Raw genomic sequence first — 25629 nt, forward strand, 5'->3', positions numbered from 1 at the left:
GTCATTGATTTGGGCTTGCAAGCGTATCTCCGTAGCCTCCATTCTGTCAAGACGGTCGCTGAGTTTGGACCAGAGGCTATCAAACAAGGCAGTGGCTGCTCCAACAGTAAGCACATCATTACTGCTCTGGTCACCAACTGTTGGCTGGGCAGACGTGGCTGCTCTCTGAGGTTGACGATGTTGACCACGAGGGACGCCCACTACAGCATCGTACTGATCTGCGGTTGCCTCGTAGTATGGCAGTGCATGGGAGCCTGGCACAAGCCGTAGGAGATGTTGGACTTCATCACTGTTGGCAAGATAGATAGCGATGGAGTCGGGATCTAGGCCTGTGACCACATCAGCAGTGATGCCATATAGACGTTTTGCGATTGCCATAGAATGGCCAGCCTGCCGGGTGTCGATAGGATCGTCCTCCTCGATGCGCTCCTCGACATCGTCAACATTATCCCCATCTAGCCTGCTCAGAGAGGTGCTAGAATGTTTACGGCGTATTGCGGGATAGATTTGCCTCCACTTCCGTATAGTCAACGGCCATCCCAGGACTTCAGTTGTGAGGCCGGACATTTTACGGGTCAGAGCGTGGCTGGAGAACATTTTCCCATAGTCCATAAACATCATAGTGCGGTAGAGCTGAGCGATCTCCTTTCCCTCTTCTCCAAAGACCTCCTGAGCAAAGCACTCGGCATGTGGGCGAAGAAAGAACCAGGTACGAGCAGCAATGTCTTTAGTGACTGCATCAAAGCCATTAGGAATGACCTTATCCTGCTCGTGCGCGTGCGTTGTCTTGTTATACATCCGCACAAACGCAAGCTGCCGTCCAAGAAGATAGAGGTTACGCTGGCGGTATGGGGTATTCCGAAGCAGCAATGCAGTAGCCTCCGTGCCACGAGGTGGTGCACCACTTGCAAGCAGCGTGAGAACAAGCAGCCTTTCCTCCAACTCTGCAAGCCTAGCCAGCCATTGGTCACAGTTTCTTGTATGAAACTGTTCACGACCATCGAGGTTGCGCTGAAGGTTCCATCTGTTGCTGCTAAGCAAGTGATTGGAGAATGCCGCAAAACGTTCGCGCATAATCTCAGACCGCCTGTAATCTACTACCGTATAGCCAGTAGTCAGATTCTTCAGGTTGTCCTCCAATTGATCATACGGAACGTCTGTCGGCCCCTTCGCAGACAACTCCTCGAAGATCTCAATGGCGCTTGCTTGAAGGAAGTGGCATAGCTCGCGCAGCTTTTGTAGTGGAAGCGGCTTGCCCTCGAACACCATTTCTTCGTATTTACCAGGATCCTTCCACATCACAGAGGGCATGCCACGCCAAGCAAAGGCCAATGAGCTCGCATAGTGCTGCATAGCCCGTATACTCCCGAACGTTGTCACTTCATCCTCGTGCACATACTTGAGTAGTGGTTGAAGAGCCCTTAGCTGTAAGTGGACAGTCTGCGAGTGGTCCCGGATATCGTAGTGGAGTTGGCGAAGGACAACAAGCTGGATGTCATAAGTAAACTGTGCAAGCACTTCTGTAAGATCCTTGGCCTGCATGAACGAGCCGTCTCTGTTCAATGCAGCCATAGCGATGTACATCATCGTAGGATCAGAAGTGTATGCTTGGTTGACTTGGCGGGGCCACTCGCAGAGCCAGAGATGGGAGAAGACGCGGTGGAAGATTGGCAAAGATGGAGTGCTAGATGTTTCGAGATGATGTTCTAGCTCAGCAAGCGCATCCTGCAGGTCCGGTGATGTGGGCATTACAACGTGCTGGTAACGGAGCATTGCAGCCACAAGGCGGATTGCAGGGCGCACATACTTCTGCAGTGTGCTGTCACCATCTTGATGTCGCCGCATAGGTGTATGGTTCAGTCCCCTGCAATATATGAGTCAAAAAAATCAATTAATTATAGGGCATATGGGCATAATTAATTTGCCCATAAGCAAGTATATAAAACTCAGCACTTACCCACGCTCTGAAGGCTCAAACGTGTTAAGATGCCGGAGCCCAAGCTCGTCAGTTAGCTCAAGCTTGGACGCATCGTCACGGAAGTATGCTAGGCAGCCTGTGACTAGGCGTTTGAAGGGGCCATCATCCTCAGTGGGAAACTGAGCCTGCTCAATCACCTGCAACCGGTCCTTGCCCTCCAACATCTTATCCCACTTGGTGTGTGCAAGCAGATTGTTGACAAGACGTGGGTCATCTGCGGCCTGCAGCGTATCCTCCATCTGCTGCCGCTCATGGTATTGCATTATCTGCGTAACCAGAGCTGGGCCTTTGGGCTGTGGCGGTTGAACTCGGATGGCAGGTTCTCTATGTCGTGGTTGCTGCGTTCGGAACCCACGGACAACGCCACCATGTCTGGCTTTCTTGCAGTGATCCGTAACACGGGCTTTGTTTGAGTCGGTATACCCGCACTCTGTGCATCCAAACTTGTCCGGTTTGGACACTGGCAAGCCCATGATCGGAGCACGCGCTACGGGATCAGAAGCAAAAGATGCGGAGCGTGCCGGAACGCCAAGACGGTTGAGAACATTAGTTAAGTCAGGAATAGTGCCACCCTTATCGCCCACAGTGATATCATGTGAACGGTTAAGGTGGCCCACCAGGCCGATGAAGTCGACTACATAATTGCAGTGGCGACATATCAGGACCTCGTCCTGGCGGTTGTAAACGATCTTGAACTCTTTCATGATAGGTGTCGTAATAAGAGCACCCGTCTCATCTTGCTGTACTTGAGAGAGTTGATTCTGCACATTAAGTCAGAGCCTAGCCTCATAATACTACTGAAAATGTTTAACTGACTGTGGTTTCATCATCTCCATAGTCTCCAAAGTCATCGGGATAGGGCATCTGAGCGCGATGTGAGTATCTATCAGACTGGTCATCTGAATGCAGCTTACTTGTTCACTCTGTGAATCTGATCCATCACTCATGCTGACTGAGTTGGGCATTGTTTGTTGAAGCTGGAATAATGCTCAATTAATTATGGACCTTCAGAGCATAATAAATTCCTTTTTCTTGCCTTTTTCTGATTGGTTCCTGTTTTTAGACGCAGAGGGTGGGAAAATTTGCCATTGTGCACTGGCTTCTTATATAGGGCGAGGAATTTGAAATTCTGACTAAGCTATCAGTGTGCGATCTCTTATCAATTCTGTGATCAATTTCTGTTTTATCTCTATTCTAGCTATTCAGAGCTCTCTTTGCTTGTCCTGCAGTCTATCTGGAAGTGCAATAAAGAGGACCAAGGTGAAGAGGAGCAAGCAAGGTCAAGTCAACCGTCCCTCTAAGGCGGCAAGTGACTACCTTATGCATTCGGTGCATCTGTCAGTTGTCCCTTCTACTCGTCTATCTACCCATGCCTCCGATCAGACTGCACTCAGCGTCGTAGTCGAGTGCACTTGGCATACCAAATGCACTATCAACCACCGCGCTTCAGTGGGCCTCGCTGCGTATGAGGATCCTCAACATGCATTTCGAAACGCACAGCTCGCGTAGGTGGAGGGATGCAGGGGTGCAGGATGAGCTGGGTTTTGACGTGTTATGGCGGATGTTGTACATTTGCACGCTGCCTCGGTGGCGTTGGGCGGGGGCGGCGCGTATGGAGCCGGGGGTCGAGGGGCAAGGGGGTAGAGGAGGTGGTGCAAGGTGTGCACAGGGCGTGGGGCGATCACGGGAGCGGCGCGATCTATTCGAACGCCCCCGGCTCGTGTCCCACGCTCGTCGCCAGGTGCGCGCATCCGCCAGCAAAACTAGGTGGGCCATCCGTGTCTCACTGCGGCGGAGGTGGCAGCGGCTGGCCCCCCTTCGTTTTCCTGGCGGTGTGCGATTCTGGCGGCGCGCGTCGAACACGTTTGGGGGGAATGGGTCAGTGACTTATTACAACGTCGCGTGTAGTACACGCACCTGACAGCCCCGTAGCCCTTCTGCTCGATGCCGGCGATGTTGCGTGAGCGATGCTACTGGCAGGGGAGGTGGCCATCGCGCCCCCTGCGCGCGCGTGGCGGGGAGAGACGGGCGCCGATCGACTTCGCGCGTCGCTCTGGCTCGCCGCCGACTGCTGAGAGACAGCTCGAATGGGGGGCTAACGCCGGTCGCTGGACGACGCGACGCGTGTTCACGGGCGATCCACGCGACATGCGGGGGGCGGTCGAGGCAGCGCGAGCGGTCGGTTCTCGTGGCACGGGGTCGATCAGCGCGCGCGCACGGACCGCGAGGAGAGGGGGAGAGAGGGAGGGGACAGCACGCACGCGCGGCAAAGGCCTCGCGTGCGCGCGGTGTTTTGCTTCATCGCGCGAGCGTGGCCTGCTGAGTGTGAGCGCCGATCACGACGCGAAGCCTTGATGACGCACCTTGGGGGACGCGATGAGCCCCCCTTCGCTCCCTTTTCTCTTCCTTCCCATCCTCCAGTTCACGCAGAGTGGCGGGATACAGGAGGGGCGTCGTCGGCGCCGTGTTCTTGTTCGTGATCGTGGTCGGAGGAGAAAAGGACGCGTCACGTCACGTGGCCGAACTCCTGTAGTGACGCGTCGCACCGCGCCGCCTCCGTCTCCTTCCCCCATCGTCGCCGACCAGCGCGATAGCGCCCGCCACCCTCTAGCAACACTCGTCGACACCGTCCGCGCTCGTGAAGCCCCCCGGCGGGCAGATATCGCCGATCGATCGGCGGCGCGAAAATTTTCGCCCGCAGTGACGCGGCGATCGCGCTCGCTAGCGCGCGCGAGGGGACGGGCAGGGCGAGGTGCGTGGTCAACCCCACCTCCCTTCTTCTACTAACCATCCGCCTCAGCACTCGCCGACACCTCCCGCGCTCGTAAAGCCCGTCGATGGGCAGATATCGGCGATCGATCGGCGGCGCGAAAATTTTCGCCCGCAACGACGCGGCTATCGCGCTCGCCAGCGCGCGCGAGGGGACGGGCAGGGCGAGGTGCGTGGTCAACCCCACCTCCCTTCTTGTACTAACCAACCACCGCAGGTCTTTCAACCTGCAACTCACCATCGCGTGCGCGCTGGCTGTCCACGTCACGCAGTCCCGCCACTTGGCCCGCCCGCCTCTCCCCAACAAACCCTCCAATGCCCCGGCGCCCTTCTATCCATCACCCCCATTCCCGAAATGCGCACGCGTCGCAAAAATCACCTGCGCGGTCGCTCTCCCCCCTCGCGACCTCCTCATTCGCAGCGTGTCAGCCAAGCCGCCAGCCCTCTACACACGAAGGTCGCAATCGGCGCAATCCTGCGGCGGCGTCTCGACCGCCCTCCTCCCCCCTCACCAGTTCTCCCGCGACATGGGATTACAAGCCGCCGAATGGACGACGCGCCGCCCTCTCGACTGCGCTCGCCTCGCGTCGCGCGCTGTGCCGACACGCGCGCCACTCCCCTAACCCCCTCCCACCTCCAATCACGACCCTTCTGCCTGCCGGAGGCCTCGGATGCGTGGCGCGAGTGCATTGAGCCGATCGCTCTCTGCGCTCGACGCGCATCCCGCACCCCCGTGCATATCCCACCGATCCCACACCCCTTGCTCATCGTGTACATACCGAGAGCGAGGGGGTTACTCGTGCCGACGCCATCGTGGCAGCCGATCGCCGTCGATCGCGTCTGCCCTCACCGATACTGCACGGGGTCGACACGTGTTTTCACGCCGGCCACCTCATTTTATCGGGCGACGGCCCTTGTATTTACTATGTATGGGTCGATCGCGCCTCATCGGCTCGGATCGTGCACTTACCATAGGTGGTAATAGTCACGAGTAGTGGCTGACTATATAGTTTGTGACGTGTGCAGCACCTATATAAGACGGGCTTGCCGCCTCCTTTCTCCCTTCCCCAGCGTAATCTTGATTACGAAGCGAGACACCCGTGAGAATTAAGCGCGAAAATCGGCCCAAAAATCGGAATTAATTTTGGGCAGGTCGAGCATAATAAATTCGCGAATTTCCCTTGAATTTCCGAAGAATTTCGAGTTCTGCTCCAAAAAAGGTGGGAAAAATCGTGAAAAAATTGCAGTGTGGCCTGTGTGCTGACTGTTAATAACACAGATGGACAACGGCTACAACCCTGATCAAGCAAGCACAATAATATCCAGTGGCGGTCACTTTACTGACTTGACCCATAGGATTTCAATAATCCTGCTTTCCGAAGCAGCTCTCCTGATGTTCCAGAGGAGGAAAGGGTATGTCAGCAGCAGAATGCCTTAGTGAGCCTCCACTAATGACATGATAGCTATCGCTATCCATGTTGCAGGACCTGCCCGGGGTCGATGAGCCTATGTCGACCACTCCGGACAATCCTTTGCGATCTCAATCGCCGTCCGCTATGGACGAGGATGTTCCGCAGACTGCTAAGCCTGGCGTCAGTCCGGGCCCAAGCCGCCAGCCTGATCCCAGCCGTCAGGGTGGTCAGACGAGTGCTGGTGATCCTGCCAACAAAGGTGGTCTGGGCGATGCAGCTAATCCGAGTGGTGCGATCAATCCCACTACGGAAACTGGTCTGCCTGGCAAGGGTGGTTCTGCTCTCGAAAGCGACCTAGGCAGTGCCTCCCGTCCTGTCGAGAGCGATAGTCCAATGGCTGGCGCGACCAGTGCCTCTAGTGCAAATCCTCAGAGTAGTTCGTCTGCTGCACCCAGTCAGGCCGGCGAGGGCAGTCAGGTGGGCGAAGTTGGGGATGGTGCTCAGCCTGGTCAAACTGCAGCTGCTCAAGGACAGCAGATCAAGAACCGGATCGTGATTGAGCTTCCGACGGTCAGTATTGTTCTTTAAAGTAGCCATTGATTCTCATCGCTAGTAGTATGCCGAGATTGTCAGGCAGAAGCAGGCGAAGCGATCGTCCGCGCCATCGCGTGCACCAAAGGTAGCGAAAAGCGTGGAAAAGCAAAATAAAGATCGAGAAGAGACACCGGTGAGTCAGAACATATTTCCTTCAGACTAGATGATTAAGATAAAAATTAGATTGAGGCCGTAACGTTCGAGCAAGCCATGGAGAACGTAGAAGAACCTGAAGACCCTGCGGCGCAGATTGATAAGGTAGCTGGAATTCTATCCATACATATGTAATTGGCTAACAGAAAATCTGCTAGATCTTGAAGGCAGATACTGAGGACAAGGCGTCGAAGGCCCTCATCGGCTTTGGTATCGCCAATATCTTTGACGACATCTACAAGCGAAAGCCAGGCAATCGCGATCCCCCTGCTTTATCTCTCGAGAAGATGAAGCTGCTGGCAAAAGCCGGCCTCTTCAATACGATGGAGAAAGAGACGCCATTTATCATCGTTGCGAAGAGGGCCTCCGTTGATGTCAGTACACTCACAACGGATGCGAAAGCAGCCCTCCAGCCCATCCGGTACAACCGTGCTGTGCGGGAGACTCCCTATATATACCAGGGAAACACACGCCGGCAGTCTCTCTGGTTGGCCTTTCTCGAGCTTACTCAGACTCGGCCAAGCCTCACGTTTGGTGAACTCATCACGGAGGACCTACCAGATGAGCATAGCAGCCTCTACAAGAAGCTTGGCCAGGTGTATGCGGCGGTATATGATGATGGTCTGTCAACTCCTAAATTTATTATGTAATACTGACTTTCTTTCATATAGATGTGCTCCAGACGATGCCTGAGGTCCGCCACAGTCTTGGCAACAATAACAAAGTCACCCCAGTTCCGGATACGCCGGAGCACACCCTGCTCAACCTGCTTCTCTTTGTAGCCGACGAACTCGTGCAGGCCAGGTCCACTGTCCACACCGACGCCGAAGCGCAGGCTGCACGTAAAACTGCGTTGCTCAAAGTCGTCAATGCAGTTGATGTTGGCAACTACGTTTCTCATATCAAGGATCTCATCAACACCCAGCTGCATGTCATTACTGCGTTTTGCGAGCTTGGTACTATCCCTCTGATCAGAAACTCGAAGGAGGCGCGGGCGATGGTCTGCAATCCTGGGCGGCTCTTATCATTTGCTAGCAGTGGCTACGAGGTAAGCTTCCCTGATATTTTGCCAAGTTTACTGCTGAGCAGCTTGATGGGGTAGCTCGCCAAGGATCAACTGAAGCTGACTAAGCTTCTGGTCGTCATCATCACCACTTGGAGTACAGAGCTAGAGGAGGCCCGAAGGCACGGTCAACAGAACTTCTCACCCGTGTTCTTTGATCTTGCTTCTGCCCTCATACGGTGGTCGGACGTCCAAGAGCACAGTCTTACCCCAGCGGAGCAGTTCGTCTTTGGCCACATGGTCGCGCTGTCGGAGAAGGCTGCAGCACTCTGCCTGAAAGAGTATCTCGTGCAAGGATCGCACAAGCTCAGCCTCTTGTCGTGGACTGGCTATACAGCCACGACCGCCAAAGTGGCCGCAGATATGGACAGGTATTACGATCACATCCTGGCAGAGCTCCAACCGGCACTTGAGCATGATCCCCAATACACCGTAATTGGGATCAAAGCCAATCAGGTGCACGACCGACTGTCCTTTGTAAGAAGGGCAGTTGCTCGGAAGGAGAATGCGCTTTCGCCCTTATCGTGGCAGGCTCGGGTGCCTCTGTTCAGTCCATCGATATTTGGAGCTCTGGTCTCCCGTTTGCCGAAGCTGGACGACCTCATACTTTGGGTAAGCGCTGAGCAGAATCTCAGTTGTGCCTATTACTCATTGTCTTGCCTAGATGGTCAGCCTCTTTGTTCCCGATCTTGGGCTCCTCTATGCCATCCAGAAAGTGCACAAGAAGAATATTGACGTGCAGAAATACTCGCCCATGACGTCGTTGCACCAGTGGCTGTGCACAATCAGCAAGCGGCTCGAACGACCCATGAATGGCAATTCAGATATTGCTGATCGAGTGGTCGCCCAGGCATGGATTTTAATTGCTCTACATTGGCAGTTCTAACTTTTTCGTCTTCAGATTTACGAATATATCCTGCGCAACTACAAGAGTCTCTCGGCTAACGCAATGCTGAGCCGTATTTCAGCATCTCTGGTGAAGAAGAATATGGTCATGCCACCAGATCTTTCATCTATCCATCTCTGCACGGCTGGCTTTATTGAGGCCTGGACTGACCATATTATCAACACTCAGCATCGTCACAAGCAGGACATCACGATCGACATGGAGGTCACGCCAGCTGAAAGCATACTGGCAGACATCAAAACCGTCTTTGCTCTTGGCAAGGAGGTTTTGCGAAAGGCAAAGAAATCGCACACCGAGTACAAGGAGGGTGACGACCTACCTCTGGAGGTACTTGACCAGGCCAAGTTCATCACTTCTCATGTGTTGAACCGGTCACTGTCGGACCCACTCAACAAGTTGGGGGTCCCTAGTGCCCGCAATGGTCACATCGGCAATGTCTCGCTGGCCTGCACATATTCGGTCTATCATCTTCTTGTTGCTCCGCCGCAAACTGGGAAAGAGGTTGCGATGTCTGCCCGTACGCTCTTCGAGGCCCATCCTGCACTTGTGAACCTCCATACGTTCATCATCAAGTGTCTTTCTAGCGACGATGTTCTGGGTGGCGACTTCCAGTTCTGGCATCTGATCTGGTTTAGGAAGAACAACGTACCTCTCCCACTTTCTCCAGACAAAGAGCCAGCCCACCCACCCCGGAGAAGCCGCTCTCCCGTGGGCGAACAGCGTAGAGATCCGTCTCCGCACACACCCCGGGAGCCTTCACCGCAACGCGCTTCTACAGCAGCACCACCTTCGCCTCCACGTTCTACTACTCCGGCTTCACCACATGGGCAAACGCCATCTCGGTCACCATCGCTGCCATCACTTCCATCTTCTCGGTCTCAATCTGTACCTGCACCCTCACATGCTGACTCAACTGTCCAAGGGCCTGAACTAGGAGGTCAAGGTAGGTTTGAAGTCAGTTCAGCTTGAAAACTACAACTGATAAAAATTTAGCAGACCCGCCAGCAGCAGGTGAAGATGGTGATCCTTTGCGTGGAGAGGATGCCCAGCCCAATGGTTCGTCGTCTATGCCTCCATGTCTATTGGGCTGCCTGTGACTGACGATGTTGATAAAGCAGCTCCTGATGAACGTAACAACCAGTCGCCGATGGAGCTGGACGAACAGCTGGCAGGGCAGCCAGAGGAGCGGCAGGAGGAGCAGCCGCCTACACAGGCCGACGACGAGCCACCTGCCCAGCTGGATGACGACGTCTCCAAGCAGCAGGAGGATCAGCCTCCCTCGCAGCAGGAGGACCAGCCTCCCTCGCAGCCAGACGATCAGCTAGACACCCAGCATGACGAGCCACGTACCGCGCAACCGGAACAGCAGCCTGAGCAGTCCACAACTCAGGAGGCAATTAAAACGGTCCAGCAACAGGTACAGCATGCTGCTCAGTTGTTTGCTGATCCGTGGACATGGGAAGAAGGCGGTGATGTGGTAGATGAAGACAGGGAAGCCATCGACAACAAGGTGTACAAGAGCCTGAAGGAGTTGTGGAAGGAGACCAACCGCCACATGCGAGCGGTGTTCATCAGCAAGAATGCACCGCTCACTTGTAGCCAGTGGGACAAGGAGACGGAGAAATACCAGAAGCAGCCAAACTGGTATAAGGTGAAGGATGTTATAGATGCGTACAAGGTCAGTATTTGTCTACTTTATACACGACTACAAAGTGCTCAAAGGAACTTGTAGGCACAACTCCAGTCTATCCTCGACTTTGAGAGCGGAACGAGCTGGACGGTCGAGAGCTTCACCAAGGAGCACAAGCTGGAGCTTCAGGAGCCCACGGCTGCGGACTTTGCAAAGGTGGATCAGGCGCTTCGGGAGGCAGCTAAAGGTGTCCGTGCAGGAAAGAAGCGCAAGGCGCCACCCCGGAAGCGAGCCAAAGGCAAAGGCAAGAAGGCCGAGGAGAGTACGGACGATGAGATGGACGTCGATGAGGATAGCGAGGAGAAGGAGGAGGAAGAGGAGGAGGAGGAGGAGGAGGAGATGAGAGACGTCATCCGCCAGACCAAGCGTCCTCGCCGGCGTGCTCCTCGCAAGGCTGTAATGGTGAACGACGATGACGAGCGCATGAGTCCTGAGACGGAGGACTCGACATAGGATGTATTCTGATATGTTTGGGACATTTGTGGGGCTGTAGGTATACTTTTCCTGGGAATTAATTATCGCCCGGGTGGCCATAATTAATTCCCATTTTCCAGGATTTTCTTTGCTTCATACCTCAAAGGAACTTTAGTGTACTGTTTATGTTGGGTGGCTTGGTATGTGATTGTTGGTGTATGTACTGCAGTATTGAGGTGTCATTTTGCTGGGTTACAGAAACCCCATGCTGATCGGGCTACGCTCTGACTATATCTATCCAAGTACCTTAAGACGCCATGCAAATCTGGTACTGCCAGGATCGTCTCATTGAGTACTTTCCCATCATACTAATTTCTACCTTGCGTAGAGGGGTATATCATCATGTACTCAAACACTCTCATCTCATATCAGACTGTCTGTACCTTGGCAGTACAGCCTGCAATCGCCCCCAAACCTTCACCGTCATGCTCACAGAGACCCTAGCTCTCTATTGGTACCCCATATACACGGCGTATTTGCAAGTTTTGACGCGACGTACGCCACGCGTACCGATCCCGCAAAGATCCCCTGTATCTAACCAAGTCCTGCAATACACCATGCAAAAGTGGTATCGCCAGAATCGTCTCACCGAGTGCTTTCCAGCCATACCAGTTTTCACATTGCGTACAGGGGTGTATCATGGTGTCCTCCCCTGTGGGTTGCCTGTGAGGGCTAGCACCACAGCATAGCCAAAACCTCATGTACGCAGTGCAAGTAGCATATCGCCAGACTCCTCTCTGTCCCCCGACCACATATATACCACTTTTGAACAGATACACTGCTGTACAGGCCAGAAAATTGCCCATCCATCTCGCAGGTGGCTTGTTCTCATCCCACATTGCACCCTCTCTATCTCGCCTGTATGACCTCCGATCGCCCCCAAACCTTCACCGTCATGCTCGCAGAGACCCTAGCTCTCTATTGGTACCCCATATACACTGCGTATTTGCAAGTTTTGACGCGACGTACGCCACGCGTCCCGATCCCGCAAAGATCCCCCCGTATCTAACCAAATCCTGCGATACACAGCGCAAAATGGGTACCGCCAGACTCGTCTCATCGAGTACTTTCTAACCATACCCTTCTTTACATTGCGTACTGGAAAAACCTTGCGTATGCAAACCAGATAGTTAGGATCAGCAAGCGTATGACGGGAAGTGTGGGAAACTACTGATGGGATCACAAAACGCTTCCCAGGAAGTGTGCGACCAGTGTGCGACCAGTGTGCGACCGGTGTGCGACCAGTGTGCGACCGGTGTGCGACCGGTGTGCGACCAGGCCAAAACTGACTTCGTTCGCGACTATTGCGCTGCACACAACATGAAACGTGGTATTCCTAACTCTAACAATACTTTGGCTTCTACTTGTTTGCTCGCCTGGGGTGCCTGCTGTGAGGCATAAGGACCAACAGCTTCCTCATGCAGGACACAATAGCTGTGGACTGACCCACCGCGAAATCCACATACTGAGTCCCTTGTGGCGAAGGTCCCAGCGCACGCAGTTACTCCGGCCATATGCCCACCGTGGCGATCCCCTGGTGGGAAATACCTGCGGCGAATGGCAAGGTGACTGATCTGTCACAAGCAGTGCATGTGACTTGGACTGCTTAACCGCCTTGTCTCCAACCATCACCACAATGGCTGCCAACAGTGAGCGCTTGCGTGGATCACAATGGATAGGAATTTACTGTTGACAGGCATTGCCGCAAACATCCCAGGTGACGTGCTTGCGCTGATCTGCAAGGAGATGGTGGCAAAAGACCACGTTTATGATGTAGGCGTGCGTCTGGCGCCTCTGCGAAGGGTGTGCGTAGCGTGGAATAATCTCTTAGGGGTGGACGCTTTCCTGTGGGCCTACATCGACACGTGCCTTAGTGTGTGTGGAGAGCCAGGTAGAGCCGCCCGCCGCCTGCAGTCCCAGATGGAAGTACACAAGAGATACTCGCGCAACGTGAAACTGCACCTGATCTGGCAGCAAGAGCACCTGCACCTGCTGTGGCCGTATCTAAACGACATGGCAGATCGGTGGGCTTCTATGCGGGTGGTGGGAAAAGAGTGGCGGGAGACCTCCCTAACCGAACTCGCCGACCCTGATGGCACACCACCACTGTCATTCCCAGCACTGCGACAGTTGGATTTGGAAGGGAGGAACATTGTGCACGACTCCAACTTGGATTTTCTCGCGTGCGGACCCGCTGTGCGTGAGCTTAGACTGCGCCTCTGGACCGCACGGGCCAGCGGTGGAGAGGAAAGGAACACACCAATCGCTCCCTTGCGCATCTCACTTCCGGTGTCAGCCGTTCTGACGTCGTTGGTGGTGAAAGTTGCGGGAAAGGCGGGGCTGCATAGCGGCTGCTTGTACGGCGCCCTACAACGATGCAGCGCGACGCTGGAGGCGATGGAGATCACGACCAACAGGACCTTTGGCGAACGGGAACCCATCGCGATGCCAAGGCTTCGCAAGCTGTGCGTCCATAGCGCGGCATGCTCTCTGCTGCAGGTCTTGCGCATGGAGAGCCTGATGACTCTGTGGGTCAACGAGTGGCAGGAGGAGGACAGGGGTCTGGAGCTGCTGAGCGCCGCCTTCGAGGATGGGATGATTGTCGGGAGCACGCTGCGAGAGCTACAGCTGACGAACGTCCACCACGAGGACCGGTCCACCTCCATGGAGCTGGTCATCAGCATCCTAGAAGCGGCTTCCAGTGTCGAGGCCCTGGCGCTTGTATACCCGGAGTATGAGGAGCACGTGCCGAGCTGCCTGGACATTCTGACCGTGCTGTCGCAAACCCGCCACGGTACGAGAATGCCACGTCTCAGAAGCCTGACGCTTGCTGCCGGCGTTAATGATGGCTACGACACCACGGACTGTCTCGAGAGGTTCTTACGCACGAGGGATCGAGCAGACCTGCACATCATTACAGACATTGATGATACTCTCGAGGACCACATGTGTACGTACACTGTGATGGGAGAGGGAGTGCTGGATAGGTATTATCTATCTCGTGACTAAGTATTGTTCTTGTATCAATCTGGATATGATTGCTGGCCAAAATGTACAGAAGATAACATGAAACCGCGGCGGAGCGATCCCTCACTCAACAGCTTGAACAATGGCGGAGGTCGCTAGGACCAACTGCCAGGCTCGCCCCCACCCCCTCCCCCGGCACCCCCAGCCCTACGCCATGCCTCCACGATGTCAAGAGAGCGTCAGCGGGCCCCCAGGGTCGCCCATAATGTGCCTCACGTTGCGCACATCACGTGACAGTGGACGTGTGTCCGCTGCTCACATGTCACGCTTCCATGTGACCGGTGGACGCGTCCGGGACGCGTCCCACAGTCACGTCACACCTGGGGTGAGAGCGCTGCGTGTCGACATATGTCTGACTGGAGTGCTAACAGACCGTTGTTTGGGACTCAGTATATATGGACTCACGTCTGGGCTGTGGTGTTGGCGCGTTGTGACTTTACATCCAGGCTAGAGCAGGTGGGCAGAATGGAGGCACAGCAGTAGTGTCCTACGAAGCGTGGAGAGGAACGAGCGAGCGACCCTCTTATCCACTGGAAACCATGCCTAGAACTTAACCAAGCCCTCCAAACATACAATCCAGCAAACATCAACAACCCTAAGTCCGACGGCGAGCACCTGCCAGAAAATGTTGATGGGATCACGAAGCGTCTGCCCGGAATAGCAGGAAGCGTCTGCCGGGAAAGGAAGGTGTGACGGAAGTGTGTGACAGGATCAGCAAGCGTCTGATGGGAATCACAAGCGTGTGACGGGAAGTGTGGGAAACTACTGATGGGATCACAAAACGCTTCCCAGGAGGTGTGCGACCGGTGTGCGACCGGTGTGCGACCGGTGTGCGACCGCTTGCGACCTAACGCGGTGGGGCGAAACTTTGCCTCGGGGAATGGTTGATTGTGTGGCAACAAAAGGTGATACCTCAGAGGATGTCAGTCCTATACCTCATGGGTCTGAACTGGGATATCCTGTGGAGTGGCAGTTTGGTACATGCAAGATAAGGAAGCGGACAAGCGATACAGCACGTTCTCATAAAGTACACAGATGGCCGATATGTTTAGGCTTCCTGACATTTATAGGCGGAGACCAGACCTGAGCCAGCTGTCTGTGACTTGAAGTGCTCACAGTCACGCTGGACCAGCGACCGTGTGACAATACCTCTTCTCCTACCACGTGGCCAGCACGGCCAAAGTCCAGACGGCTGCACGTGCACAGGGGTGTGTTCTTTGGGGTACCGTATTGGCATAAATCAGCCAGCTTGAAGAGTGCAACCACCACCAGCCCCATCGAAGCTAAAATGCTAGAGGACATTGGCGATTCTGTGATGAGCGTGCGTCTTCAGAGCACAGAGACGACGGGTGTCTGACAGTTTTGTAGGATAATGGCAGTGTCGAAGGAGGGCTGGCGCTTACGGACCGTCCTGTCCTGTCCACGCTAGATTCCGCCGACCACTACATGGCATTCCTGCAAGTCAGCGATGGGCACTGCGGGTTGTGTCTTGTTCGCACCTTGGCTCAAGGGGGGAGAGGCACCTCACCAGATATGGCTCACGACTGGCAGACGTGCCCTAACCTATCAACGGAGGATGCCCGACAGGAGTTCCATGCCTTCCGGGCCAACATCAAGTATGCACGCGGCCATGGGGTCTGCTGGGTCTGCCACATTGCTCCGGCAGGCCCTAATATGCTTCACAACAACCCACCACTGGAGCTGCACCCGTACAGGCGTGTCGGCCTGATGATGGCGTGGGGTATATTCTCGGACCTACAGCTGAAGCCAGAGGCATATCGTGACCTAGTCGAGTCCTCTGCCTGTCCTGCAGCGCGTAAACACAGTTGGGACACTGTGCGCGAGTTTGCGGAGTGGATCGCGGACCAGGATGCGACGGGGGAGCCAACAAGCGTCATGGCAGTGATGAACTTTGTACGCAGAAAGTATATGTAGCTGCGGGACTGATGTCCGACAAAGAAAGGAGGAGGGACCCTATTACATGCTGCCAACCATGCCTACAAGTCAACCAAGCCCTCCAAACAGACAACCAGCAAACATGGACAACTCTGAGGCTGACAGCGAGCACCTCCCAGAAAATATTGATGGGATCACGAAGTGTCTGCCCGGAATAGCAGCAAGCGTCTGCCGGGAAAGGCAAGTGTGACGGAGGTGTGTGACTGGATCAGCAAGCGTGTGACGGGAAGTGTGGGAAACTACTGATGGGATCACAAAACACTTCCCAGGAAGTGTGCGACCGGTGTGCGACCAGTGTGCGACCGGTGTGCGACCGCGCGAGGTTGGGCGGAGCCTTGCCTGGTGGATTGGTGGACCATGTTGCAACTAAAGACGAGTCCTAAGAGCACCTCAATAGTATAATGCAAGGCCCTGCACTGAGGAAAATCTCGCGCAGCATCCTATGTCGGACGCCAGGCGCTGCCCAAAAAATATTGAGCAAGTGTCCGCCAGGAATAGCAGCAAGCGTCTGCCCGGAAAGGCAGGTGTAACGCAAGCGCGTGACGGGATCAGCAAGCGTCTGATGGGAATCACAAGCGTGTGACGGGAAGTGTGGGAAACTACTGATGGGATCACAAAACGCTTCCCAGGAAGTGTGCGACCAGTGTGCGACCGGTGTGCGACCGGTGTGCGACCGGTGTGCGACCGGTGTGCGACCGCGTGAGGCTGGGTGGTACGCTCCCCGGCCGAATGGTGGACCATGTCACAACTAAAGACGAGTCCTAAGAGCACATAAATCCTATAACACAAGGCCCCCGTACTGAGAAAAATGTCACCCAGCATCCTATGTCTGACACCAGCCGCCACCCGAGAAATATTGATGGGATCAGCAAGCGTCTGCCCGGAATAGCAGCGAGCGTCTGCCCGGAACGGAAGCGTGTGACGGGAATAGCAAGCGTCTGATGGGAATCACACGCGTGTGACAGGAAACTACTGATGGGATCACAAAACGCTTCCCAGGATGTGTGCGACCGGTGTGCGACCACTGTGCGACCGTGTGCGACCGGGCCAAAACTCATTTTTTCGCCGCTATTGCGCTGCACACGACATGCAATGTGGTATTCCTAACTCTAACAACACTTTGGCTCTGCATACCTGCCCAAAACATCCTAGAATAGAGTGGAGGGTGAGATGGTGAAGGAGCCCGGCATTTGCCGAAGCGTCTGATGGGAGGCGGTAACGTGTGGCCGGAAACCGCTGACGTCTGATGGGAATTTGCAAACGCCTGATCGGATTCCGGTGAGACGCCTGGCACTTCCTCGTCCAATATCTCTACCTTCCCGGGCTTTCTAACCCTAACAAACATGGGCGCTCCCAGGTTATCGATGTCTCCGCGTCGAATGGCACCGGTTTCAGCCTGATCGGAGAAAATTGATGGGATTGATCCAGGCGCGCGCTTGGAATCGGGCAGAAGGTTAGGTGAATTCATGCTTGAGGACATCAGAAGAGGCACGGGGAAGGTGGTAGGTAGACACGGCAGCTCAGGAAGGGTGACTGCCCGGCCAGCGGGATGGATCACGTGATGGAGATCATGGCCGACGTCGAGCTCGCCTCTATCACTGGTAGAATGCAGACTCATAGCATGGGCAGTGTTGGACGACCTCATAGAGCCTGCCGTTTGCCTATTCTACATTCTACCGAAGCAGGCGGTCGTCTACAGCAACGTCAGACCGCGTCAGACCGCATCAGACCGCATCAGACCGGCCAAATTGGGAAGCCACTGCATTATGACATCCGACAGTAATCAAGAGCCTAGCAGTTTTGGTGGGGGTGAATTCATGCTTGAGAACATCAGAAGAGGCACGGGGAAGGTGGTAGGTAGACACGGCAGCTCAGGACGGGTGACTGCCCGGCCAGCGGGATGGATCACGTGATGGAGATCATGGCCGACGTCGAGCTCGCCTCTATCGCTGGTAGAATGCAGACTCATAGCATAGACAGTGCCAGAGGACCTCATAGAGCCTGCCGTTTGCCTATTCTACATTCTACCGAAGCAGGCGGTCGTCTACAGCAACGTCAGACCGCGTCAGACCGCGTCAGACCGGTCCCTCCGTCGGCAGCTCCCGTGTTGGCGGAGATCCTCGGGATCAACCCTCGGGCCCTCCCCCCACCTCCCCCAGCCCTTTCTGCAACCTCCGGGACGCTGGGGGCACCTCAGGCGCCCCCCACCGTCGCCCAGCGCGCACGGCCGGAAGCGGGGAAACTCCGGAGTCTCTACGGTACAACCTCCCGATCACTCATGGGAATTTGATGGCGCATCAGCGCTCGGCGAATCCCTAAATTCTGTGGAACGTGTCGTGGTGGCCGCCACAGCGCGATAGCCTGCGGCAAACCTGTACCATCGTGCGCGCGGGACGATTCCGGTTCGAACGGTGCCCCTTACGAGGGGGTGGGGGCGCAGGTTCCCTAACCTTGTAGGATCGGGAGCCTACAGGTGGCAGAGGGTTAGTGGACAAAACCTCGGCCGAGGCGGACAACGCTTCGGCCTCACTAGAGGCATAACGGCACTAGGTTGGCGTGGCGCGTGTGTGCCGGCGCCTGCCTAGGTGCGTAACGCACCTAGTTTAGGTGGTCGGACAAGTGCGCTCCCGTACCTAGGTGCATAACGGCCCTAGTTTTGCAGGCTTCGGACCATGCTCTAACCAAACTAGGCGCATAACGGCCCTAGTTCTGCAGGCTCCGGACCATGCTCTAACCAAACTAGGCGCATAACGGCCCTAGTTCTGCAGGCTCCGGACCATGCTCTAACCAAACTAGGCGCATAACGGCCTCAGTTCTAGCCCTAATCCTAACCCTAATCAACAGATTCAATCTGATTCAAACCTCATTCTGTTGCAAAAACCAGGATCAGAGGGTTAGGGCCCGTCGAAGATCTCTGCCGCAAACTGTACCAGCGCCAATGGCGAGAGTACTCACGTGTCTGGTGTAGTCGAACTACCTGCGTCGTACTTTACCAAGGACTACGCCGAGGACAAGCCGGACCTCAAGAGCCTGATAGAAGACGTGTCGCGTCAGTTCAACTTGAACACTGATCAGCTGCGAGCATTCACCTTAATCGCAAACCATGCAGGTGGTGTCCAATCTGAACCCCTACGTATGTTCCTCGGAGGAATGGGCGGCACCGGCAAATCGACAGTCATTCGCGCTCTCGTCGAATTCTTCAAGCGCAGAGGGGAGGAGCACAGATTCATCATATTAGCACCGACGGGCACAGCTGCTGCGCTTCTGAACGGTTCCACTTACCACTCGGTACTTGGCATGGGCTGGGGCAACGACAAAGGCATGGATAGCAGCAAAGTCAGAAACATGTTCGACCGACTGAGTGGCGTTGAGTACATCTTCATCGACGAGATATCAATGCTGAATTGCGGCGAGATGTACAAGATAAGCGCTCACCTTGCTAAGGCACTAGGGAGGCATGAACTTCCCTTCGGCGGCATGAATATGATATTTGCGGGGGATTTTGCTCAATTGCCCCCCGTCCACGGCCCTCGCTTGTACGACAGAAAAGTACAGACAGACGTGGAGAGAAAGCGCATGTCTCTCGCTGTACAGATGAATATAATCGGCAAAGCGATGTGGCATCAAGTGACGACGGTCGTTATCCTGTCGGAGAATATGAGGATGAGGTCGGCGACGCCTGAGGATCGCGCCATGGCACGTGCCTTGGCAAATATGAGATACGCAGCGTGCACCTTGGAAGATATCACTTTCTTGCGCAGTCGTGTAGTCGGCAGCAATCCTTTCGCGCCTAGTCTCAGCGACCCCAAGTTCAGGGATGTATCCATAATAACTGCTTGGAATTCTGAGAAAGATGCTTTCAACGAGCTAGGAGCCAAAAGATTCGCCGAGGATACTGGCCAAGAACTCACCTCGTTCTACTCGTGCGACACGCGAGCATCCGAGGATACTGTGCCCGCTAAGAAGAAGGATAAGAAAAGGCGGAGGAAGGCGACCGTTCAGGGAGGATCTGGATTAAGCGAGCCTATGCAAAGCGTGCTTTGGTCTTCGTTACCTTGCTTCACCGGACACGTCGCTGGCCGCCTCGATCTGTGTAAGGGTATGCCTGTCATGATACGCTCGAATATCGCCACAGAGCTGTGCATTACAAGAGGTCAGGAGGCGATTGTATACGACTGGTCAATGTCTCGAGGGGAAGATAAGCAGCGGATTCTCGACGTACTATATGTCAAGCTCGTCAACCCACCGAAGACGGTAAATATTGAGGGATTAGAAGAGAACGTCGTACCATTGACTCCTCACAAGGAGCCGCGATTGCGTTGCCAACTGCCAAATGATCAAGTAGTCACGATTGAGCGTCGTCAAATCCCTGTCTTACTCAACTTCTCGATGACGGACTATGCGTCCCAAGGAAAGACAAGGCCTGTCAATGTCGTCAACCTATCAAATTCGCGATCTCACCAATCGTATTACACTGCTCTTTCCCGCAGTTCATCGGCCGCAGGAACTGCCATCGTGTCTTCAATCAACGAGCCTGTCATAACGAGAGGACTCGATGATCAGCTAAAGCGAGAATTCAGAAACCTTGAGCTACTCAACGACATTACCCGCCTGCGATACTTGAAGCAGCTACCGGCCTGTGTGTCGGGAAATACCAGGAACCGGCTGATACGATCTTTCCTCGACTGGAAAGGGGATGACTATGAGCTACCGCATCTGCACCACGCACTTCGCTGGCACTCACCAAATGAATGGGAAGATATAGACGAGCCCTTCGGGCGTCAGACGTGGCAGTACGCCGAGAAAGAAGATGAGAACGAGAAAGGTCCTGACGCACGCCGGCCCAAGCGGACTAAGCGCCGGGAGCGTGAGGAGGATAACGATGGGCCTTCACATGAACATGACCGACCTTTCAAACACCGCCGAACAGACGAGTTGCGCATAGAAACTCGGCCGGCTCCTCGTGGGTACGTTTGGAACTCCGATGACTGGAGCTGCCCATACGACTCCCTGTTCACCATTCTACATGCTATATGGATCGGTAACCCGGTCAGATGGTCGCCTTATTTTTGCAGGCTGAGCCCTTTTGCCAAAGAACTTACTGAGCGATGGGCCCACTTCCTCCAGCATCCGACGACTCCATGGTCCGCTACAAGGGATATCGTTAGATCAAAGCTGCACGCGCATGACCCGGAAAGCTTCCCCTACGGCAGTCGCCCCGCATCCGTGTATCGCCTGGCCCTGGCGACGCTTGGTGAGCATATCATCGCTACACGGACCATGCGCTGTTTGAGATGCGGACAAACGAGGAATGCGAATAGAACGGCCTTACATCAATGCCAACCGCTTTACATGCGGAACCTGCTAAACGGTAGGCGTCCACACAGGTTCACAACCGCGGACTGGTTGTCGGAAGTCCTGAAGGGTAGGGCTCGGCGCCTGAACTGTGCATCATGCGGCTGCGCCACAGCAGGCGAGGTAAACGTAAGAACAATCCCAGAGATTCTCTGTCTAGACAGGTCAACGTCCGAGATGATCATCTCACATACCGTCGACTTCAACGGCGTGACCATGGTCCTTCGCGGTATCGTATACGCTGGGGAGAATCACTTCACGTGTCGAGTTGTGGATAGTTCAGGTACGTTGTTCAAACACGACGGAATGGTGAACGGCGACGTATGCGAGAAGGAAGCCGAGTTGGCGAGAGTCAACCCTGAAGAACTTGGAACATGGCGGACGCGTGGTGGCGAAATAAAGCCCGCAGTCTTGGTCATATACGAGAGATCACAGCAGACGTCCGGTGAGGTGGGATGAGGGGGGTGAGGGGGGATGTCCAGAGGTGCTTTATGTAGATAGCAGTGGGAAGTCGCTCTTCAACGCGAATTATTTTGTGGCGTCCACTCCTCGTGCTTTGTGGCGTGTGTCCTAAAACGGACAAATGGCCCAGAACACCCTTGTCATTGCATCACTACTATCTGCTTCCGCGCGCTTGGCTTCGACTCACCGCCTGTGCTCGCTACGCTGCCAGACTTGTATTACTTGCCGAGATGGACTGGATATGCAGTGGTGTTCTGCTAGAACGTCATCCTCTGATAACAGCTCGCCTCGCACTCGATTCTGCCCTCCTTCATCTCCAGGCACCTCCTTACTTTGCCCAGTCACTCCCCTAACCTCGCAGACGATCAGAATCATGCGTGAATCGATGACAGCAAGCGTCACACGTTGCGCGCCCATATGGTATGTGGTGTACCCTCGACGCGGAAATTTGATGTTCGGCTTTGCGGACAGATGGTGCGGACATTTCTCCTATCAAGGTAAATAAGGTTCAGCCGTCTCCCGTGCTCCGGTGCGTCCCGAATCGCTCTTGCTCTTGACGACCATGCCGCCCATGAAGTACAGGCCGCTGCACGTACCTCTCCTTCGTCTTCGTCCGTTGAACTTACACCTTCCACAGTCCACCCACCTGCGACGATCCGCTCTGCAGCTGCTTCGAACAGCAGGACCTCATCAACTGGTCGATGGTCGACAGGAACAACCGGCGCGCCGTCAGCGACTATAGCAGCAGGGCCTTCCGACTTGCCCACTCCCTTGCCAAGTTCATGCGCGAGCAGGATGTCCTTCCCTTCCGACACGTCATGCGCCAGACTGGTACGCTCATCTCCGGCTCTGTCGCCATGCATTACTTCGCCAGGACCGTTGTTGGCGACGCTGACCTCGACTTGTACACCGAAGGTCACCACGCTCACACGCTCTTCGCTTTCGTCATCGACCTGGGGTACACCTACAAGGCCCGCAAAGCGCAGGACAAAAATCTCGACGACGCCCTCCGGCGCGCCATCAATCAGTTGGCAACCCGCGACGAAGCTATATACAACCAGCGCGCTGTCCTCGACGCCTTCTCATTCGTCCGCGGCGACGCCGTCATCCAAGTCATGGTTGGGGTACATTCTGCCATCGACACTGTTCTCGATTTTCACTCTAGTGAGTCTGGCTCTTCTTGACCTTCCTTGTGCACGCGCTCAACGTTGCACAGCGATCGTCATGAACATTATTTCCCATCGGTCCGCTTACTCCCTCTACCCTGTCAATACTTTCCTCAAGAAGACCGGTATACGATTCATCGACTTGAGCGTCGGAACCCTCGATAAGTATATCGATCGGGGCTTCGCGCTCGCAAAGACGGTGACTTTGAAGCAATGGGAGCGCATGGGCCGGGAAATGTGCACGCTGACGCGCTACGTCGGTGACAAGAGTACCTGGATCATCGATCTCGACGATACGTGAGCTTCCCACCTATTTCACGGCCTCTTCCGCTGACGCTCTTCTCAGAGCGGGGACTTTCGCAGACTCCGTGCTGTTCAACTCTTGGCAGTTCAAATGGATTTATCGCACAGGTGGTTTCATGATCATGCCCGAGATCGAACGCCTGCTCTTCGTTGGCCCGAGATCTTGGTCTCAGAGCCGCGTCTTCGGCGACTGCAAGCTCCTCAAGGCTTTCACCGACCTTACGATGGCTCGGGGCTCTGAAGGGTGCGTGTTGAATTGCTCGCTGTCCAGTTCCTTTCCGCTCATGTCATGGATAGCCGCACCGACGCCGAAGTTCTCTCCATGGTTCTCAAGAGTGCGCACTTCACTCTCTTCCACAGCCAGCCACCCTCGGCCACCGATACTCGTTTCTTCGCCGAGTGGGTGCGCACTAGGGGCGCTCGACAGACTGTCGTCCGCAACATCTTGGACATCTTCGATGGGGAGATCGACAACGTACGTCGCAGGGTATTGCTCCCTAACCCATAACTGACTGCTGCATAGCCCTCGCTACCCGCGGCGCCCGCGATCGCAACGACATCCGTCGTCGCCGCGAAGGAGGACGACGACATAATCTTCCTCAGCATGAACTTCAACCCTATGCTACACAACCCCGCGCTGAGAGCGCGCTTACAACCGGTCTCTCAGAGGGTAGGATGATTCTTCTGGGATCTTATTGTCCTTACCTCTTTCCCAGGTTCACAACGGTCCTTCCGACGAAGTTCACACGTCCGACTTTGCCGAAGAAGACGAGAGTCCTCCTCGCAAGAAGGCGCGCGTGCAGCTGTAGCCGTCGCCTCTGTCTCGATGGATACCCAATGGCGTAATGACAACTGGCCTCGTATTTCGTTTCCGCTGTATACACTGCTTGCTGTCGTACCGCTCGTACCACTTCGAATACATTCGCTACGGACGCTACATACGCGTGACTAGGACATTTGCCCTGATGGGGCTTGTCATGTGCCATTATCGGCATCTTCCGTGCGTGTTCGAATCTTGACGTGTTCGAAGGTTTCCTTACTCAGATCATGACTTCACTGCAAATGCTCTCGCATGTTCTTAACTTGCAGGTCTCGTACATGCCCTGGGGCCACTTACTAGTCCCTTGTCATATGCGCCCTGTTCTTATGCGTCCGAGCCTTAGCGCATGTTTCCGAGGCCGTTTTCAACGCCAACGACGACTCTCGGACGTCCGGACCGGAAGCCCGACGGTCCCGAGACACAATTTTGCAGACCCGAACTACACGACTCCCGCCACCGCCCTGGCCGTGCGGCTGGATGTTCTCGCTGCTCAAACCATGCCTTCTTTCTCGCTTATATGAGCTCTCCTTGTCTGCCTCCCACGCCCCTCGCCCCGGACACGTCGACAACAGCTGTGATGCGCGCATGCCAAGACCCCATACTTTGGCTTGAATCCGACGCGAGGATCGCCTGGGTTGCCGGAAAGTCTGGGGTAACGGTGCGCAAACGTGCACCGTATTCAGATATGTGCTGACAACGAGTATGGCTTGCAGTGGTGGCGCATTCGCGCTATCGCAATTGCGCGTGTGAGCTACGATCGGCTGCACAGCGCCCTTTCCCTCTCACCTCGACCACCACCATCTCCCCCGCTCCTTTCGTCCCCTCCTCTCACGTCGCTCTAAGAAGCAACAACAAGCCCCCACCCCCCTCAGCCCCTCGCGCTATCCTGCTGCCAGCGGGCACCCCTCCCTTTGGCAATGCCGAGGAGGATGTGCGCACCAGCATAGCCGCACTCCACCGCCTAGCAAATCCCTCCTCCCCTTCCCCGCGCCAATCCTTACTGTGCTCAATGCGAGCACGAGGAACGTGGCTCCTCAGCTATCTCGCCGATCCCTTCACGCCGCGCGCACGGCAATGATGAGCGCGCGTCGCGGTCCTTCCTTCCTCCCTTCCGATCTTCCGTATTCCTCTACATCTCCTTCGTGCGAACTCGGGAGAAGTCGGGGACCGCCCTGCATGCCCCCAAGATGCGCTGCGCGATTGCACGATGGGACAGCATCGCACCTACGTCCCACGCAAGGGCTGGCAATCTCACGTACTCCCCTCCCCTCCACTTTGTATACACTCTGTCCATACCCTTATCACGTGTAGATATTCTATTGGCTATATAATTTATCTCTTTTTTGTTGCTAATACACACGAGAAATGAGGGAGCAGCGATGGCGCGCGTTGCAATGTGACCCTGTTCACGGCACAGCCACCATAGCGCGGGTGGCGGCGCATCAACAGCGTGCGCATCAATTTTGGCGGCGGCGGGAGGCGCGCGTCGCGTGCGACGGA

At 55.2% G+C, this 25629-nt stretch overlaps 8 protein-coding genes across 8 annotated transcripts; 7 read left to right on the top strand and 1 right to left on the bottom strand.

Annotated features, from left to right (window-relative positions):
• Nucleotides 1–234: 234 nt before the first annotated feature.
• SCHCODRAFT_02468698 (uncharacterized protein) lies at nt 235–1863 on the bottom strand (the record flags this gene model as incomplete). Its single annotated transcript, XM_050342676.1, has 1 exon — nt 235–1863. A coding segment is annotated over one exon (1629 nt), but the record flags the coding sequence as incomplete, so codon positions are not given.
• Nucleotides 1864–4815: 2952 nt separating this feature from the next.
• SCHCODRAFT_01105489 (uncharacterized protein) lies at nt 4816–5370 on the top strand (the record flags this gene model as incomplete). Its single annotated transcript, XM_003027358.2, has 2 exons — nt 4816–4916; nt 4965–5370. 2 exons carry the CDS (start codon nt 4816–4818, stop codon nt 5368–5370), a joined length of 507 nt encoding a protein of 168 aa, XP_003027404.1.
• Nucleotides 5371–6222: 852 nt separating this feature from the next.
• SCHCODRAFT_01175254 (uncharacterized protein) lies at nt 6223–11019 on the top strand (the record flags this gene model as incomplete). Its single annotated transcript, XM_003027359.1, has 12 exons — nt 6223–6729; nt 6776–6886; nt 6937–7011; nt 7065–7280; nt 7419–7527; nt 7578–7954; nt 8039–8581; nt 8871–9521; nt 9544–9597; nt 9873–9932; nt 10018–10554; nt 10609–11019. 12 exons carry the CDS (start codon nt 6223–6225, stop codon nt 11017–11019), a joined length of 3651 nt encoding a protein of 1216 aa, XP_003027405.1.
• A 1941-nt stretch (nt 11020–12960) lies between these two features.
• SCHCODRAFT_02671999 (uncharacterized protein) lies at nt 12961–14049 on the top strand (the record flags this gene model as incomplete). Its single annotated transcript, XM_003027360.2, has 1 exon — nt 12961–14049. One exon carries the CDS (start codon nt 12961–12963, stop codon nt 14047–14049), a length of 1089 nt encoding a protein of 362 aa, XP_003027406.1.
• Nucleotides 14050–15355: 1306 nt separating this feature from the next.
• SCHCODRAFT_01175256 (uncharacterized protein) lies at nt 15356–16002 on the top strand (the record flags this gene model as incomplete). Its single annotated transcript, XM_003027361.2, has 2 exons — nt 15356–15388; nt 15436–16002. The coding sequence occupies 2 exons, from the start codon at nt 15356–15358 to the stop codon at nt 16000–16002; spliced, it is 600 nt and encodes a 199-aa protein (XP_003027407.1).
• A 3504-nt stretch (nt 16003–19506) lies between these two features.
• On the top strand, nt 19507–21191 carry SCHCODRAFT_01175257 (uncharacterized protein; the record flags this gene model as incomplete). Its single annotated transcript, XM_050341177.1, has 2 exons — nt 19507–20662; nt 21151–21191. 2 exons carry the CDS (start codon nt 19507–19509, stop codon nt 21189–21191), a joined length of 1197 nt encoding a protein of 398 aa, XP_050197780.1.
• A 364-nt stretch (nt 21192–21555) lies between these two features.
• On the top strand, nt 21556–21837 carry SCHCODRAFT_02516539 (uncharacterized protein; the record flags this gene model as incomplete). The annotated part of the gene is made up of 1 exon (XM_050343355.1): nt 21556–21837. The coding sequence occupies one exon, from the start codon at nt 21556–21558 to the stop codon at nt 21835–21837; it is 282 nt and encodes a 93-aa protein (XP_050197781.1).
• A 420-nt stretch (nt 21838–22257) lies between these two features.
• SCHCODRAFT_02602576 (uncharacterized protein) lies at nt 22258–24118 on the top strand (the record flags this gene model as incomplete). Its single annotated transcript, XM_003027363.1, has 8 exons — nt 22258–22260; nt 22338–22369; nt 22478–23004; nt 23057–23303; nt 23353–23553; nt 23607–23784; nt 23833–23979; nt 24026–24118. 8 exons carry the CDS (start codon nt 22258–22260, stop codon nt 24116–24118), a joined length of 1428 nt encoding a protein of 475 aa, XP_003027409.1.
• Between the last annotated feature and the right edge of the window lie 1511 nt (nt 24119–25629).

Source organism: Schizophyllum commune (genome assembly GCF_000143185.2).
Source record: "Schizophyllum commune H4-8 unplaced genomic scaffold SCHCOscaffold_12, whole genome shotgun sequence".
In the NCBI taxonomy this organism is placed as follows: domain Eukaryota; kingdom Fungi; phylum Basidiomycota; class Agaricomycetes; order Agaricales; family Schizophyllaceae; genus Schizophyllum; species Schizophyllum commune.